Here is an 18,456-nt window from a genome sequence, read left to right as displayed (position 1 = left end):
AATATTTAAAGTTGAAATCAACACAACTGATCATCATTTAAATCATTTTAATTATGTCCCTGGATTTTTGTTGCTTTTTCTCTTTCTGTAAACTTTTAACCGCCGAAGGTGAGTGTTACAAATATTAATACCCTGATGATTTAATCTTTAATAAATATTCAAATCATTTCATTTACACTGAATAAGAGAGGAAAATGTTCACACTTGGCTCAGAAATTCTTTGGTCTGCTTTATAAATCCCTTTGAAGATTCATCTAGTTTTTTTTTTTTCCTGATTGACTCACTGATACTTCTCAGAAATCTGACTGTTCCTCTCAAGTCAGCGTCTTTAATGACCATTACTGGTCATTAAAAGAAAGCAGTGATTCAGGACTCAAAATGAGAAGTGACACTTCCTGTGAGTGTTCAGGAGGAAGGAAAAAAAAAAAAAAAGAAACTTCAAGTATCCAGAGTTAAAATCGAGTTAAAATTAGTTTTATTTCTTCCCTGAAATCCCTGAACTTTTTCTCTGCTGATAGGCTGGACTGTGTGAGCACAGCAGGGTTTTTTATATGTATATATAAATTAAGATCAATTAAGATCCAATTCAACATTCATTCTTGCTAATCTAAAACTGGGGCTTTGTGCTCGTCTGTGCAGCTGAAGACTGTTCATGCTGATGGTTCATGAGATGCATCTTGTGCTTTGGAGGTTTAGGCCTATGAAGCAGAGAAAGAGGGAGGGAGGACAGAGTCACTTCTGCATCCCCAACCGACTCAACTATCCTGCATCTGTTTGGATAGTGAAAGAGGAAAAGCTTCAGAATTTCAGGTCTTTGAATTTAAATAATAAACGTTCAGGCTAAGATAAAGTTGGGTTGTGTTTTGTTTGAGGTGCAGAAGATGCCGGTCCCTTTGTTCTGCCCAGTGTAGAAGCGCTATCATCATCATCATTGTTATTATTAAAACTTTATTCAACAGATTTGTCTCCAGTGTGGATGCTGTGTTAAGACGTCTTCGGACAGTGTGAGGACGAGTCTGTGTTGAGAACCTCGATCATGGTTCTGGTGGACGGGAAGGTCTCTGCTACAGATGGAAGACTCTGGTACCAGCTCGGTAAACTGGGGGCAGAAGGACAGTTATAGAGACACAGTGAAACAGAGAAAGAACAAAACTAAACAAGAAGGAGACGTTCAGAGCTCCTACCTCTTCAGATTCATCCAGCTCTTTGCTGTTTTACTGAAGCTGTCTGGACTCGGTGTGGTCATGGCTTCAAAATCCACCAGCTGAAACAACAGGAACACAAAAGTAGTTTGCAGGTGGGACTATTCTGTATTATTATATTCCAGTTCAGTCTTGTTCAGACTCGCACCATTTTGGTAGTGTTACAAAAACGTTAGCAGATGCAACACAAATATGTCTTTTATGTAAAAGAGTTGCAGGAGCTCAGTCAGACGAGGAAAAATTCTCTCATGTGAAGAGCTGCATGTTTGAAGGGTGTGCATCTTTACCTTTCCTTTCGGGATCCGACCGATGACCTCTTTCCCACTGGCCATCAGAGCCCCCATCACCACCGAGTAGGCCACCACACTGAGGAGGAACAGACTTGGTTACACGCCGAGGTCGAACATGAACTGATCAGCTGGAAAAAACTTAAGCTAAAAGATGCAGCCTGGCCAAAACCTCCATGAAGAACAACATCCTGAACTTTGTTTAAATGAAACACACATGTGACAAGTTTGAGGATTAAAGACCAGCTGGATTTCTCATAATGCTGCTGTGACGTTTTGGTTTTTTTTAAATCCAGATTCATCTGCCAATCTTTGGAAGTCAGCAGTTTTTAATAGTTTGCTGTTTCAGACACTTCTGTTGGAGGAGAGCTGAACAGAAACGTAAATTGATCTGTTAACTGACACAATCAGGAACAAACCCAGCCTGACGTGACAGAATCATAAAATCTCTGTCAAGGAAGTTCACCAGTGTCCGTTGGTAAATTTGTTTGTGGTTATATACAAAGTACTGAAGTGATGTGCCAGAAAAGTGGGTGGAGGGACGTGTTAAAGGGGCAGAACAATTACACTGTTCATCGTTTTGTCGTGTTATTTAAGTCAGTTATTCCACTGTGGCGATATTTGAGGTTAAGCCTGCAGGCTGATTCGGTGCAGTTACCTGGATCCTCTGGAGAGTGGCATGAGGTTGCAGAAGTAATAAACCAAGGAGAGGATCAGGTTACATAGGGCGTCTGCATCCTGAAAGAAGAGAATTCATCAGTCAATGCAACTACACCGCCCTGAAGTGGCACAAAGGTTTCCACAGACAAGCTGTCCATTTTTAAATAGAGTATAAGATATAGAGTTAAGACACAAGGTGAACGCTTATTTTGTTCCAGGTATCACTTTCAGAGGTTGATGAGTGACCTTTTCGAGTAGTTTCAACAGTAACAGCACGTTGTGTGTTCTTATTTTAAATCAAGCACAAAAAAATAGGACTGAAAAACAAAGTGAGACTTCACAGGGCACCTCTGCCACTTATAACATTTCTCTGCTAACTGCAGTCAGTAACCTGCAGATGTAAAATCTATTAAAACAGCTGGAAAATCCATTCTGCTCTGTCAAGTGACCTATTTGGGAGACGTGTCTGATTCCCCAGAGAATTCATTATATTCCCTGAGTTTGCCTTTGCAGAAAGCTGAGGACGGAGAGAGGCCTGCAGACAGGAGGGGAGATGAGAGAAGAGACTGTTGATTGTCCGATGCTGAAGTGAAGCTGTATACTGAGCTGACCTTTGAAATTAGATGATCCATAAATCACTATCAAAAGGTTTGTGGATTCATTTCTTGTAGGCTGAGGCTCATAACATTCACTTTACTTCCTCATGACTCCTTTTTCATTTTAAACTTTATTTCACAGGTGCAGAGCTGCTTCAATATTTCTTTTGTTTATTTATTTTATTTATTTTTTTTGTTTTGTTTTTTTACCATCTGAACTGCTGCGTCAAACAAATTTCCCCTCACAGAAGAATCAATAAAGGGTTATCATAACTTATCTAAAAATGAAAACAATGTCTGTACAGACCAGTGCTCGAACACAGATCAGCTTTTACACACACAATCGTTTATAGACCCTGCATGTGAGTGCCGGTCTACACATAAAGTGGATCGCCTGCTCTACTATTAAAAAAGAAAATCAGACAGTTGAAGCATCAACATGCAGAATTTAAGTTGCTAAAAAGTACAAGAAGGTCAGTGAGACTTGAAATCTGTTACTCATGTTTGTTTCCCAACTGAACCAACCACATTTTTGCCTCATTTAACTACAACATAAAGAGTTTTTAAACTGAGTTAGGATCAGTAGAAAAACAAAAAACAAAAACTCAGCTCTGGATTTATAGGAGATTTGAAATGTAGCAGTGTGGACGCAGCCTCACTTTTACCTCCTCAATACAGCTGAAGTAATTTAATGTTCCATGTTTTAATTGATATCATCCATCTGTTTTCTACTAACAAAGAGCTTCCAGGCGAACGCAGAGATTAATCTTACCCCCAGTTCACTGGACAGCATTAATGCTTTTCCTTTGGCAGTGAGGTCTTTGTAGATGGACTCTATCTCTGACTGGTACTGTTGAGTGCGCTCCTCCGTCGTCTGTGTCTCCACTGAGAACAACATGTTGCCCACCCTAAAACACAGGACACAATTCAGAGGTAAATTAATCGATTGGTTCACCTGTCATCATAATCCAAACTAACTGACAACAGACAACGGACATCCAGCACCAGAGTTCAAGGAAAAAATATATAAAACTTCATAATTATTGTCCATGTTGGTTAAATCTCTCTTTTAAATGAAGCTTGGTGCTGAAGAAGGTCATACCTGTCTCCTGTGATGGTGATGGTGAATCCATCATACTCTTTCCCAGGATCCTTCATGCTCGGCACCTTGGAGTTGACCGTGAAGCCATCTCTGGTTTTACTGTTGAACTGCTTCAGGAAATAAACACACACACACAAAAACGACCATTCTGGGTTTTCACTACTGAATGGCTGATAGACACGAGGTAGAGCCTTTTCCTGAGTGAGGAGAATCTGACTTTTCCCGCGTTACCTTCATTATAGGAAGAAGATCTTCTACTTTGTTGACATTTTCAAGAGCCTGGCGGACTTCTAGTAAACCTCTGGGGTTGTAGGCCCTGGGATGGAAAACAAGAGCATATTAGGCATCAGACAGGGAGAAAACATTCAGATACACACTGATCAGCTGTTAAATTATGACCAATGAGAGGTGAAGTGAATCACATTGATGATCTAGTTAGGAGATTTCTAGGACTTAAAAGATCTGCTGCCACCATCTTGGTCCAGATACCAAAGCTCACCTGTAGAGGTCTAGAGGAGTCCAAACCTCAAGAGGTGAAAACTTGGACCTTCACAATATTAAACAGATGGTCCTAATGATATGGCTGCTGTGCATGTTTGCATGAGAAACAGCTGATGATCAGGGCTGTGAAATCACTCAGATGAGATGTGAACGCTGGTTGTACAGATGGAGCCATTACTCGGCTGATTGGTGGCAGCAGATCAGGTGATCACATTACATTTCACTGTGAAAGGAAAGAAATCCAGTCTTTTACCCGTGGTACACCAGTATTCTGTCTTTGATGAAGTCCAGGATGTTGTCAAAGTAAGCCAAGTATCTGATGTTGATAATCTGTCCTCTGTTTGGGGGTGAAAAGATAGAAGGATTTCAGACAGAAAGGCATGAAAGTGATTTGAAATAGCCTGTCAGAAAAAAGGCCACAGTGAAGGAGGATCTGAACAAATTTATTTATTTAGTGCATTTACACGAGACAGCAGAGAAAGACTCATGACACCTCCTCTGATGCCAGGATGTTACCTGATAAGATTGATGTGATTGTTGAAGCCTCGACTAAGACTCCTGGCAGGCATCTGGTCTAACCACAGAACTGGCTGATCGGGATCTGCGATCCTAGGAGCACAGGAAAAACCTGCTTAATCTGTCAGCACTGAAATCCAATAAGCTAACAGCCAAACACTCTGTGGTGGAGTGTGATTTGTCTGATATGGTCAAAACAATAAAAGAAAAGTTGACTTTGTAATATTTCTCCAATTGGTCGTTTCATTAACCCATGATCCGTAAACAAAAGACATTTAGTGAATTAAAGGTGTGCTAATCAAACTTTTCTGGTTCTGTCACACTAAAATCCAAAGTAGGAAGAAGGTAGGAAGAACTGCAACCCAACATCTGTCTTCTTTCATTCCATTAATCCCTGGAGTTTCTTGGTTATTTCCTGGAGATGATTAGGATTCCACTGTCGCTCTCTTGGAGAATGACGAAGACACAAATTTCTACGTGTTTTGGTCATCGTTCTCATCTAGCCAAACCAAAGTTACACTTGGAAGCATTAAGGGTAGCGCAATCCTAAAATTCCTTGACTGAGTCAGTAAACTGAAGTAGCCTCTGCATTATTTGATCTGAAGGCTCATAGAGTTTATTAAAACATCTGTTATTTAGCTTTTTCCAAAGAAAATCTGATCATTAGCCTCAAAAATCTGTGAATAACTATCACACAATGTCTAGGACACCTCACCTTTGAACACAATGCTGAAGTACAAACATGGCCATGAATGGTTTTATCTGTTTCGTGAAACTTTGGGCGTGTCAAAGCTAAAAAGTCCTGTTAGGTTGCTCTTCACTAAATCCTCACCTCCTCCATTTAACAGCTATGTCAAACATGTCTCTCCACTGCATTTGCCTCGTCTTGCCGTTAACTCGCACTTTGGAGTTGCTCCATGTTCGATGCATGGCCTGCATGACCTCCACAGTTGCCAAACCCATGGCTAGAAAAAAGTGAAAGCAATTTATACATTTACTGCTGTTATTAGCACTAAGAATTGATCTTTATAGGCAAGAGCATCAATCTCTGGTACCTCTGTGTATTCTTCTGTTGGGTAAGAAACCTGGAGTGTCGTATTGCATCAGCGCCCCCAGATGGTCAGCTGTGCATATCAGCTTCTGAACTTCACTGCTGTAGCTGTCAAAGTTCTGCGGCAGCACATCCCTGTAAACCACAGAGGAGAAGAGAGGAGCACGTTCATATCGTGTGTAGGCTTGACTTCCCCTGGATCGCACCGTGACGATCTGTCAAAGGCCTTTGTGGAGATGGAAGTAACGTGTTTCAGTCTAATGACAGATGCATAAAAGCATTTGCTGGAAAAAAAAAAAGGAGCTTTCAAGTCATATGGAAAAAATAGCAGGTGTTTGCTTTCAACCACTAAACACTGTGTGCCTTAGCTCTGAGCTCATAGAACTGCTACCAACTGCAGGTCAGTAAATTAGGGCTCTGATGAATCATAATTTCCTCACTTGAGCTGAAATAAAGGCCAGCATTAACTAATTTAATATAAAAGAATCCAAACAAACTCTGAATCCTGTCTGTTAGCTGTTGTTTTGATATCTCAGAGCGTTGTTTGCTGGGACAAATACAGAAATTGATGCATCATTTCTTTTTACTGTTATGGTAAAATTTACTGTTCCAGGTGTGAATCAGTTCTACCAGACCTGTCAAACCTACTTGATGTGTGGCTGCAGGCCTGGCTGTTCCTCGTAGTCCTCAATGAGGAAAGGCAGGTTCTTTGCCCAGTGATTCTTGAAGTTCCCTGGTAAATCCTGGTCCACGTTGTACTCGGCTACAGGGATGTCCAGGTGGGAGTGCAGGTAGCGTGAGTACTCTGGTAGGGACAGATTATCAGACATAATCAACAACAACAACCATTAATTCCTTGCCAATAATGCACTTTTGACTCTGTGCTTGTGTCTTTCTCTACAAATAGACATTGCACAGCAATCAAATAAAATCATCTTTTTTTTTGCTAAATAAGTGGTTTTCAGATGACTTCCCTGAGAAAGTTTGGTTTCAGTAAAATTGTGTGTGTGGAGGCACACCAACCTCTGAGGTATTTCACTTTGAGATATTCAGAGCTGGCCTTCTGCCCCAGCAGAGGATCGTTCAGCATGACTTTAGTTTGAGCCTTAATGCCTTCGTAGAACTGCCCCATGGCCACGTGACTTAACCCCTTCATGTACTGACACACCTCGTTATAGGGCTCCAGCTGAAGACACCTCTGGAGGTCAAGAGAGCGAGCACGAGTAGTGCAACTGTTCCACATTTAGAGAACAACAGAAATGAGATGGGCCTGAGTGTGGTTGAGTCACTCCACTACCTTGAAGTTGCCTATGGCCTCCTGCAGCGAGCCGTGGTGGTACAGCATCATACCCCGGAGCTGGAGAGACTGGATGTGGTTCTGGTTCAACATGAGGGCTTTTTGAAAACTCTCCATCGCTGACTCAAAGTCACCCAGCTCTCTGGAAGGGGGAAAATATGAGAAGGGCGACAGTTGGCCTACTGCTACCAAAGCTAGGATTCTCATTTCCCTAAATAAGAAGGGCATGCTGTATTCTTCCATGCAGATATACAAATCTGAAACAAACAGTGAATTCAACTGGGAAAAAACAGGGTTGCTGTACCTGTAGGCCTGTCCGAGGCTCTTATATGCATCTATGAAATCAGACTTCAACTTTAACGCCTCTTTGAATGTCTCAATGGCTTCCTGATGAGAGGAAATGCATCTTTTACCCAGTGAGGGCACAGAAATAACAGGAAATTGCAATAGAGAACATGTGAATAGACCCAAAACGATGAGTCAGCACACTATTCAGACTACCTTATATCAAATATATGCAAAAAAAAAAAAAAAAAAAAAAAAAAAAGAGAGTTGTTGGGTAAAACAAAACTAAAGTGTCTGTGAAGAACTTACCTTTAGCATTCCTCTGTGGAAGAAGGTGAGGCCTTTGTACAGCATGGCGATGGGCTGATTCTTCTTTAGGTCTAAAGACTGCTGGAAGTCTTCCATCGCTGCCACGTAGTCCTGATAGAAAGGTGAGACACAAGGTCAAGACGTGCATGCTTGTACAACGGTGCTTATGTCACAGCTTGACCATCAAACCTCTGAAATGAAGAGCAGCGTTCCTCTGTGTCTGAAGAGTCGGGCTGACGGCTGCAGCTGGATGGCTTTGGTCAGATCACCTAGAGCCTCGCTGATACGGCCCAGAGGAGACAGGATCTAAAACACACACATTTCATGTGATGTAAAAAAAAAAAAAAACCTCGAAATGATCGCAGATTACAACTTTCTTTCACTTTTAGTCACAATAGTTTGTGGCCTCCTTGAAGAACTTCATGCTAAAGGCAAAAGAAACAAGATTGTGGATGGGAGACATGTTTTCAGGTTCAGGGATGGGACCAAAGATAACATTACCATGTATCCTGATTAAACAAAACTAGTTTTATTTCAAAAATAACTGTTAGAGTCTTGAAGAGGTTTTAAAGAATCTGTAAAAATCTAATCTAACCAGATCATGATCTTTGGGTTGCACAGCGTTTTGATTCATTGTTTGTAACGGTGGTTACCACAGAGTTTCAGACTGTGTGATTCTTCCAGTGTTGTGAAGACAATGAACACTGGTGAATTGCAAACTCGCATGACTTGACAACTTTGTTGTTGTATTTTGTCTGATTAGTTCCAACAGTTACCTCTTAACATCAAACTCTGGAAATTAGCACTGAATTAACACTGATACAAGATATCAGTGGTAAATTTATTTAGTTTCACTTTTACACTTTGTCTTGAAGTTTGGGTGTCTTCCACCTCTAATTCTGTTCACAATGGAGCTGACTTTCTACTCTTTCCCACATTACAAGCTCTGATTGCCTCAGAAATCATATTAAACACAGTGCAAAACAAGCAGCCAGTGATGCTCAGCTGATCAGATATCTGATCAAGTTCACTGGTGATTAATGATCTGTTCCAGGTCACAAACAGCACAGAAATTACACACTCCACCAAGTGGAGCAAACTGGGAAATCTTATCAACTGAACTAGATCCACTGTTGCCAAGAACTGGAGACCATAAAGGCTGTTTTGTAAATTAAAAACTCCTCTACTGAAGCATCAAATATAGTTTATGAAAGACAAGAGGAACTTCAGAGAGCAGACAACACTGAATGAACGGGCTCTGGCAAAAAGCCACTCGTGCTTTTCACCTCACAGCTGAAGACAGTCAGGCCTTACCTCTGCTCTCTGTTCGTAGACCTCCGGCCAGTTTGGCTCCAGCGTGATGACTCGGTTGAGCTCATACAACGCCAAGTCAGCATTTTTTATATCCTGGCATGGAATCAGGGTAAAGGGCAGGCGGTTACAACATAAAGCTTAAAATATAGAGTCACAACTAGGAATCCAGCCACAAACTAAACTAAACAAACAAAACCTGGAGGGCAAAGCAGAGTCCTGACTGGCTGAATTTCGACCCACTGAATGTCACACCAAGTCATTCTGTGTTTACCTGAAACTCCTGCTGCATTCTCCTTTTCTTTTTTAAGATTGAAAAAAACATTCAACTATCAACTATCATATAAAATACAACATGATTTTCCAGAGGAAGAGGAAAAAACTAAACTAATGAGGGAAATATTCTTTAAAAAAAAAAATAATAATAATAAATAATAAAAAAAGAATCAGTCACCTGTAAACTTTTCTTTCCATAAGCTATCCCTCTACCATAAATGGCACTGACCAGCTCTGGGTCACCCTGCATCAAAAACATGACATTAAAAAATTAGTTTGAACACAAAGACATGAAGTGATGCTAACATAAGCAACCAAAAGACAAAAAAAACCATATCATACAATCACACACTAAGTCACATGAAACAAGTCAAATATAAAACATCACAATGTCAACTTAAACAAGCTACTTCAAGGTAAACTGGATGCAAACAGACCTGGAGTAAGAGTGAGAAATGTTTGATGGCTTCGTCATAAAGGCCGTTGCCTATCAGAACGTAGCCTATAGCTGCAACAAGAGAACAAGTGACAATTCAAGAAAGTGGCAAACTTGGTAAAGCAGTGTAACTTTGAGCTCAGAGCAGCTTTCAAAAACTCACCAAGTTCTTCATTTGTGTTTTGGTTATCTACGGGGAAAGGGATTTTTTTCTGTTCTATAAACAACTTGGCCTGATTCTGTGAGGGATGGAGAGAGAGAGAGAGAGAGAAAAAAAAATAACACACGATATGAAAAGAGCGACACGCTAGGGGACACAAAACGCTGAGGAAACAACACAATAATGATTTCTTGTGTGAAACCAGCAACAAATCAGAAGAGCTGAGGATAAACATAGTGCATACATACAGTGAGTCTCAGGGATGCAGAAATAGAGAACTTGTGTTTTCTGTTTCCTTCAAAGTGTTGGAATCTAATGACAGTGATCGAAACAACAAAAATTCTTGTTCTAAACTAAAACATTTATTCAGGATATTTTTTAAGGTCAAGGTCTTCTACTGCCAAGCAACCCATATGCCATTAAAGGATGGAAATTTGACAGCATTTAAATGTTTCTGTGGCAGGATTTTGTGGTTTTGGAAAACAGCAACAAGACAACTGAGAATCCTAACCATATTTATAAATAGCTATTAAACTTTGTTTCTTTCATAAATGAAATAGTGGCAGACTTGAGAGACAAAAATTTAAGGTGTGGTCAGGTGCTGTGCTGCTCAGATAAAAATTTCTAGTCTGGTTTAGACTCAACTACAACCCCCCACCCTCTTTTTTTTTTTTTTTTTAACTCTGAAGGAAACCATATGACAACTCACCAGGATCTTCTCTGCATTAAGTGAGTAGACTGACTCGCAGGGTGGGTTGCTCCCCTCCTCACAGTCTGGGTCATCCAACTGTAAAATTGAGGACTCTGAAATGACACACAATCAAAGTATTAACCATGAGAAAAAGATAACGCTTTTTTTTTTTTTTTTTTTTTACTATATGTAAGTATTTCGGATCAATTAATGTATGTTAGTGGATTAATCCATTTTTATAAACCTGTCAAAGCAATATTTGCATTAATCGTCTAAGAATTCAAAGGAGCTGCACCCCACCAAACCAAAGAGGCCTGTCAGCAACATGATTACGAACAACAACATCATCATTTGTAAAGTCTGCATTTGACTATAGGTTAGCTAAAAGAATCTGGACTTCCTAAATCTAAAATAAGTCCAGTTGTCTAATAATCAAATGTCCAAGACCTGTTTCTCTTTTTCCTCGTTAGGGAAAATGTTTTCCTTAATGTTCACCTTCCACTTATTAAAAAGAATAAGAATAGTCTTAATGCTGAATGACTTCTTGCCATTTTGTCCAACTCGTTTGAAGCAAACAACAGAAAACTTCTATCTGAAGCATTAAATACAACACCCCTATGAAAGCAATTCCAATAAAAAGACAAACAATTGGAATAACCTCCATCTATTGATCTGTGCCTTTCTGATTTTGCAGAATTCAGCAGAAACTCGTGACTGTCTGGGAAATATTTTAAAGTGTTTTGATAAACATGAAACGTGCTGTCGATTTATGGAAACACTTTAAATTGCTGATTTTCTGAGCGGAGTCTGGTTCAGCCCTCTTCGGCTGAAATAGTGAAGTAAGTCAAGTTACCCACAAATAGACTAATAAAACATTTAAGCTCCAAGACTTCCAGAACAGGGGCTTTTTATTGTTACCGTTATTAATATTATTAATCTCGCCTGAAGGGTTTGCCGCTGGCTGCTGTTCCCGACGTTAGCCCGGGGACGGTTAAGCTAGCCGGGGCGCCCGGTGACAGTTGGCCCGGGGAGGACGTGGCAAAGAAGCGCCGAAAAAGAAACCCTCTTTACCGCAGTCGGCCGCGTACTCCTCCCACTCGGACAGCGAGCTGCAGCCCTGCTTGTGGAGCTCGTTGTTGAACAGAGTCAGGGTGGAGAAGTACTCGGTGGAGAAGATCGCCGGAGTCAGGTAGACCAGCAAGGGCGCCACCAAAACAACGGCCCGGCGAGCGGGCGCCATGTTTGTCTGCTACATGTGTGAAGCCAGAGAGCGGAAGCTGCGGCAGGTCGACCGAACACACACACACACGCACGCACGCACGCACGCACACACACACACACACACACGCACACACGCACGCACGCACACACGCACGCACGCACACACACACACACACACACACGCACACACGCACACATACGCATACGCACACACACAAACAAACACTACAAGTCCCGGCATGCTCTGCGGCTGTCAAACCGGTCAGTCCAGCGTCAAGTCTCCACACGGGCCAATCAAATGACAAGGTTTACGCCTTTCAGATTAAAACGGTTATTGGTATTTATTACACAGCACCTGTTTTGTAAATATTCTGCACACCTTTTTAATCTATCTATCTATTTCATTTTCATTGAATACCTACTACACGTTTTTATGGAATAACACAGTTTAGTCAGTGTTGAAGGAGTATTCTGATCCTTTCTTGAAAAATCACAATGCATCAAATTAATAATTATACAATGTAATAATAATCAAAGTCCACAGTGGTATTTGTATTGATACACTATAGCAATGTGACTTTTTGTTTTATAAAATCATCATTGGGTTTGTGTATAATTAAAATATACATTTGAAGTGACTGTTAGTAGCAAGAGATACGTGTCCAAATAAAACTAATGTAGAGCAGAAGAAGCTATAAAATTGTTGCCCTACATGACTGCTATGATTACATTTTTGACATTAAATGCCACACCTGAGTAAATTATAGCTCAACAAAGTCCAACAAACTGGAGAGTTCATGAGGCCATTGGTTCATGAAAAATCAACGCTTTTATTCTGAAGGGGGGTGCTGTGTGAAGCCGCTGTGTTTCCGGTCACAGCGCCTCACATGCTAGCAGCTTTTGCTTCGTTCACAGAGGAAATAATGGGCAAAACTGTCTTTAGGTGTGTTGAATGCAACGAAAAGGCCACAGAGCTGCATCGGGATTACAACAACGGGATCCTGAAGATAACTATATGTGTGCGTTAACAATGAACGTCTTAGATTTGTTGTTGTTTGTGACGAGGACGCTGGCTAACGAGGCTGTTTGTGTAACTTAGCTGTTTCTTCTTGCTCCTTTCTGTAATTAAACTATTTAGCATGTACTTATGCATAAAGATCAGCGTGTGAGTAACGTGTTTCCAGTTGTTTGGGTTGGCTTATAGCTGAACTATCTGAACAGATAATTCATTATAAAGACGCATTATTTGGATCGTCCCTCTTGATCCAGCTCAAACAACAGCATATAAATAAGTATAAATGTTTGGCTTTGCCTCTGTGTCTGTTTTTCCAGGAGTTCTGCAAAAAAACAGTGGACAAGTACATAGAGTATGACCCTGTTATCATCTTGATTGATGCCATTTTGTGCAAGACACAGGCTTTCAGACACATCCTGTTCAACACCAGCTTGAATGTGAGTAATCTGTTATTTTAAGTTGGAAGTGTAACTGTCTGCGTTTCTGATGATTGGAGCCCACCATCACTCCCAGCAGTTACTAAGATTAAAGATGCGAATGTTTAATTTGTCCTACTCAGGTATTCTGTCATCACATTCAGCTTTGTTGTCCTCGTGTCATTATGAGTGTCTGCCTTCACGTGCATCTCTTCCTCCGCCTCTGTAGATCCACTGGAAGTTGTGTGTGTTCTGCCTGCTGTGCGAGGCGTACCTCCGGTGGTCTCTGCTGCACGGCTCCGAGCACAGTGGTGACCCTGCTGACATCATCAGGTACACCAAGGAATGGGACTTTTACAGCATGTTTGGATTGGCTGCCCTCGGTAAGATAATACGGTGGTAGAACCAGACCTCACTCGTATTTCTGATCACGTGATTGGCTGCAGTGTCAAATGAGCTGATGAATAAGTGAATCTATTATTGTTTCTGTCCATTTATAGATATATTAAATGAATAGCCTCAAATAAGCCTGTCTGTGTTATTTGGTTCAGGGCCAGACTCTCTGATATGTCCTTCTGTTGGTCCTGTAGAGCTCTCAGCATTCTGCGGCAGTGTCCTGTGGTTCCTTTGGGTGGTGGTGGATCGCCTGCAGGGTGGGAGCCTCAACCTCAGCCTGCTCATCAGAGCCCTGCTGCTGTCCTGCTACGGGAAGGTCCTCCTCATCCCTGCTGTCATCTGGGAGCATGACTACTCCCCGCTCTGCCTGGGCCTCATCAAACTGTTCGTGCTCACTTCAAACTCACAGGCTATCAGAGGTAGGAGAACAGTTTGAGTTTGGGGAGCTGATTCATCAAAGTTACAGGTTTCAGATATCTGCCAATAGTTGACATCGTTGGAATCTCGGTGAACAAGTTTCTTTGAAACCAGTTTCTTCTGAAAAAAGAAGCAGTTTGTGTCTTGAAATAAGTTTTGCTGTTGAACGAACACATTAATGGATCCCACAGATTGAATTTTGAAAATTTGATCCTTCTAGTGACGTCATCAGGCTTTTCAAAAGATAGATTGAAATAAAAAGTAGGAACCTTCATGAAATGAAGGAAACTGAAAAACAACAGATACATGAGATACCTGATCCAGCATGTTTAATATTAAGTTAAGTTTACTTTACCAGAATTTTTCATATATAACCAAGTATCACTAGTGACACAAACATGTGCCCATGCAGGAGGAGGAGGAGATCAATCAGTAGACACGTCACTGGGGTCAGTGTCACAGCTGCTTGTTTTCATGGCTGTAAAAAAAAAACAAAAAACCTTTGGACTGTCAGAGCGAGAGGAGGGGGGTGGACTGAAACTGATGTTTTCGTGAGCGAGTCACTCCTCTTTTTGCCTTACACATAAATCCTGTTGACTGTTGAAGGACAGTCAGATTATGGACAGGAACTATCTCTGGACTCAGACTGTGACGAAGGAAAAGCATGGCAAGCAGTGATAACACAGGACACAACAGGACACACTATCACTAAAATCAGGAGGAAATAATAAAGAGTGAAAGTGTTGAATACAAAAAAAAAACAAAACCAGAGGGCACGTCAGTGGTGAGAGAGATTAAAAGAGATGAGGCGGTGGCTTTTTAAGGGCTGCCTGGCTCATAACCCCAGTGCAGTGTTTCTTCTGGGTGCTGTGTTGCTTTCTGAAAAAGCAAGAGAGAAAAGGATGAGACAGAGGCCTGACAGAGGGGGAGAGCACCAACCTCTTATTGTCCACGTGATGACAGTGTTAGTGCCTTTATTTTCATTTCCATATCATCTAAAACTGACCAAGAAGAGAAGTAGATACGTTTTGGACAGAGTTGAGGAGCTGGCTGTGTAGTAAATAGTCCATTTGGTCAGGAGTCAAACAAGCAACCACCACAGGAGTCATTTTTCATTTGACTTGGTCCTGAAGCGGAGCAACTTGTCCTCCAGATGACATCAGGGATGTTCTGGTGCTCCATTCCTCAGGCAACATTTAAAAACCACCAGCAGGTGGCAACTAACTCCCCCTTTGTGTGGAAATCTCCCCTGCACCCGGACAATCAGTGCATTACATAACAAAAAGGTTTGGGTCCACGTTTCATGCACTGTACGATTCTTTTCTCGGTAGCCAACAGCTCTGGAAACAAAAATCTGCCCATCGTTTTGGGCAGCGAGCCCTTTCACAGCGAACAATGAGATGTTGTTGAGTGTTTTATGGTCTGCTGCTCTGATGAGGAGTTTTCTCCGCTGTGTATTAATAGAGCGAAGGTTTCACCATAACTGATGCCAAGTGCAGCGATGTAGCAAATTCCGTCTTTTCACTGCTGCTCTTTAAAGTTTTCATATTGACTGTATGTGTTGGTGCACGAACAGGAAGCACGGTCTGCTGATAAAGTTGTAGATTAACTGATCTTATCAGCAGCTGGATTTGTTTGGTTTCTGTGTGGTTTGGGATTTTCATTGTAAAGCACCATAACTGTGTGTTTCAGATTTTCTCATCCTTGTCTCTTTCAGTGATCCTGAACAGCAGTAGACGTCTGTCTCTCATGGCGGTGTGTTTAGGCCTCCTGTCAGAGACCTGTGTGGCCCAGGCCTGTAGGAAGCTGCCCTGGAGCATCCAGGACATGTTGACCTTTGACTGAGCGACTAAAATACGTCACTTCTCTCAGGGATGAACGTGGTGTTGTTGATTTCAAAACAACTAGAAACACAAGAAGCTCCCTGCATGGCAAGAAGCACCACTTCAAAAGTGTTAAAGCTCCAGCAGATGAAAGACTTATCTCTCAGAAATCGGGATGGCTTGTATTTTTTTTTTTTGAGGGGGGTGGAGTTTTAAATGCACATGAAAAAGGGTGAGACAACATAGTTTTCCCCCCCAAGAAGAAGAGTAACTATATAAGAGGGTCATGCAGGAGAAATGGGAACGCTGTAATCATGGTCAAGATTCCAGGGAGATCTTTTTGTTCGAGTTGATTACGTTAAAGAATGGGGCCCAGGAGAGGAACTACAACATGGGATCATCCCGCCATCTGAATTACTCTTTCACGTGCTCTAATTCCAGGGCTGCTCTCCAGGAATGACACAAACACAGGCCTCCAGGTTGTAAATGGACAATAACTGCTTCTTTGTTTGGACAAGCTCCAGCCAGCACTCCTCACATTCTTTAGCTCACTGGTGAAGTGCTTTCCGTCCTCACGCACACGTAAGATAAATGGGTAATAAAGGCAGACATTATTGACCTCTTTACTTATTTACCCCTCTGACATGACCCATAGGCCAGGACAGAAATAAATAGTCAGCTAATGAAAACACAGACAGATGGGGCTTTCATATCCAATTGGTAACTGGGCAAAGGCCCTGCAATCAGTTATTATAAATGTTTATTGAATTGATGTAAAAAAAAAACAAAAACAAAAAAAAAAAACCTAAATGTCATTTACAATGTGTAAATAAGAACAGTTGGAACCAATAACTGACCCAAATCTTTGTCAAAGTGGTCACGTTGTGCCGATAAGGAGTTGTACCTCCATCCATCTGAAGCAGAAATCTCTAAAATGAACACTTACGCCATCACAGGAAACCACACTGGAGGCATTTATGTGCCACGGGCTGTACAGTTGGACTAAAATGATCTGATGGTGAAAGCAGCAGGTAAACTAGAAGAGGAATGAGGGGATTTTACTCACTGTGTTTACCTACAGTATAAGGGGGCAGTGCGTTGTGGTCACAAACTGCTCCACAGCCGGGCGTGTGTGACTGAAGGCGAGGTCGAATTCTTTCTGAACGAAACCAGCTGTGGCTGCTGACAGAGGACGCGCCCTGCCAAGACGTCCTGATGTTTTCACACAGTGTCAGAGCGGAATGTGACGGACTCTCAGGGTTTTCACGGATCGAGTTTCTAAACTTGCCGCACATGTCATCAGTTTAGTGACATTTGGGTAATCAGCCAGAAACAGATTATCTGTTCTCCTGTTGCTTTATTCTGTCCCTTCTTCTTGTTTTTATTGCGATAAGATATTTCTTTTTTTCTTTATTCTTTTAGGAGTTTCCACTACAGTTACTGCTCATCATTCTAGGAGGCACATAAAATCTTTCCTGCCTGTAGAATTTAATTAAATATAGTGGGAATTTTACTTTGGACAAATCCACAGAATATCCAAATCTCAGAAGCCCTAAAAAATTATTATTAAAATGTTTCTAAGTTGTTTGTATCAAAAATGTGGTGGCCTTTAAATTTTATTCACCACATTTAAACAAACATTTTGGTTGGATAGAAGGTTCAACAAAAATTAGATCAAAACACAGAAATATCTGTAAACATAATTTATTTGCATATCGCAGGTATTTAAAAAAGTGCTGTATTATATGTGAATGATTATATTGTGTTTATGTTGGTAGATGTGTTATCAGTTGCAACGCTTGTGTTAGATTTTTGATGGTTTTGGACCAAACTAACATTTCCTCATCAAAAAAATGATCCGCAGTCACAGCTGCGGCTTCAGAACACTTATGATGCCGCCAACACACGATAATGTTGACACATTTCACGTTTTGAATCAAAAATAGCTGTGGTTTGGATATTTCACTGGACCACAATGTGATTTCCATTAATTGTGGCTCTGAGTTTATAAGCTGATTTGACTCCTTGTTGAAGGAGAAGTGCCCTCTTGCTGTTGGAGTGTTTAAATATCCTTTAAAGTAATCATCATCTTGATGGTGTCAACTGTAGGTCCATACGCCCCAAAAATAATAAACACCCTATATTTCTTGAAGAAAGGATGATTAATGAAGTTGAGTCTTATGTAATTAAGATGTGGGAGGGGAATGTTTCTGTGATGAATTATGTAAAACTTGCAGAGCGAGTTGCCACAAGCTGTTGAGAAACACTGTAAATGAACATTTCAGCAATTATAATCTGAACCGAAGAAGAAAAAATGTTTGTACCAAGACAACATTGCTCAGAATTTGTCTGATTATTTGATTTTGTGCATGCATGTGAGTGTGTGTGTGTGTGTCTGTGTGTAACCTCTGCTCATGGACGCATGTTGTTACAGGTCTGAATAGCTGAGCAGACAGCACATGAATGTGGAATGTTTGCTAAGTGTACT

At 41.1% G+C, this 18,456-nt stretch overlaps 2 protein-coding genes across 3 annotated transcripts; one reads left to right on the top strand and one right to left on the bottom strand.

Moving 5' to 3' along the window:
• Positions 1–233: 233 nt before the first annotated feature.
• On the bottom strand, positions 234–11,990 carry ttc13 (tetratricopeptide repeat domain 13). Of its 2 annotated transcripts, none has more exons than XM_029496269.1 (23): positions 11,752–11,990; positions 10,699–10,793; positions 9,993–10,068; positions 9,831–9,901; positions 9,572–9,637; positions 9,121–9,213; positions 7,996–8,112; positions 7,807–7,917; positions 7,517–7,599; positions 7,213–7,354; positions 6,939–7,113; positions 6,564–6,720; positions 5,920–6,050; positions 5,697–5,829; positions 4,865–4,957; positions 4,602–4,685; positions 4,079–4,163; positions 3,848–3,954; positions 3,518–3,653; positions 2,148–2,227; positions 1,490–1,568; positions 1,185–1,264; positions 234–1,099 (listed from the first exon to the last, which is right to left on the bottom strand). In XM_029496269.1, exons 1-23 carry the CDS (start codon positions 11,918–11,920, stop codon positions 985–987), a joined length of 2,478 nt encoding a protein of 825 aa, XP_029352129.1. In that variant the 5' UTR covers positions 11,921–11,990; the 3' UTR covers positions 234–984. The 2 variants fall into 2 exon arrangements, with proteins under 2 accessions (XP_029352129.1, XP_029352128.1); XM_029496268.1 differs by having other exon boundaries at positions 3,848–3,957; positions 11,752–11,920.
• Positions 11,991–12,783: 793 nt separating this feature from the next.
• arv1 (ARV1 fatty acid homeostasis modulator) lies at positions 12,784–16,821 on the top strand. Its single transcript, XM_029496531.1, has 5 exons — positions 12,784–12,920; positions 13,234–13,353; positions 13,562–13,715; positions 13,923–14,147; positions 15,863–16,821. Exons 1-5 carry the CDS (start codon positions 12,789–12,791, stop codon positions 15,988–15,990), a joined length of 759 nt encoding a protein of 252 aa, XP_029352391.1. The 5' UTR covers positions 12,784–12,788; the 3' UTR covers positions 15,991–16,821.
• Positions 16,822–18,456: the final 1,635 nt, after the last annotated feature.

Source organism: Echeneis naucrates, chromosome 24 (assembly GCF_900963305.1).
Source record: "Echeneis naucrates chromosome 24, fEcheNa1.1, whole genome shotgun sequence".
NCBI lineage: Eukaryota > Metazoa > Chordata > Actinopteri > Carangiformes > Echeneidae > Echeneis > Echeneis naucrates.
This window is presented reverse-complemented; position numbering and strand designations above follow the sequence as displayed.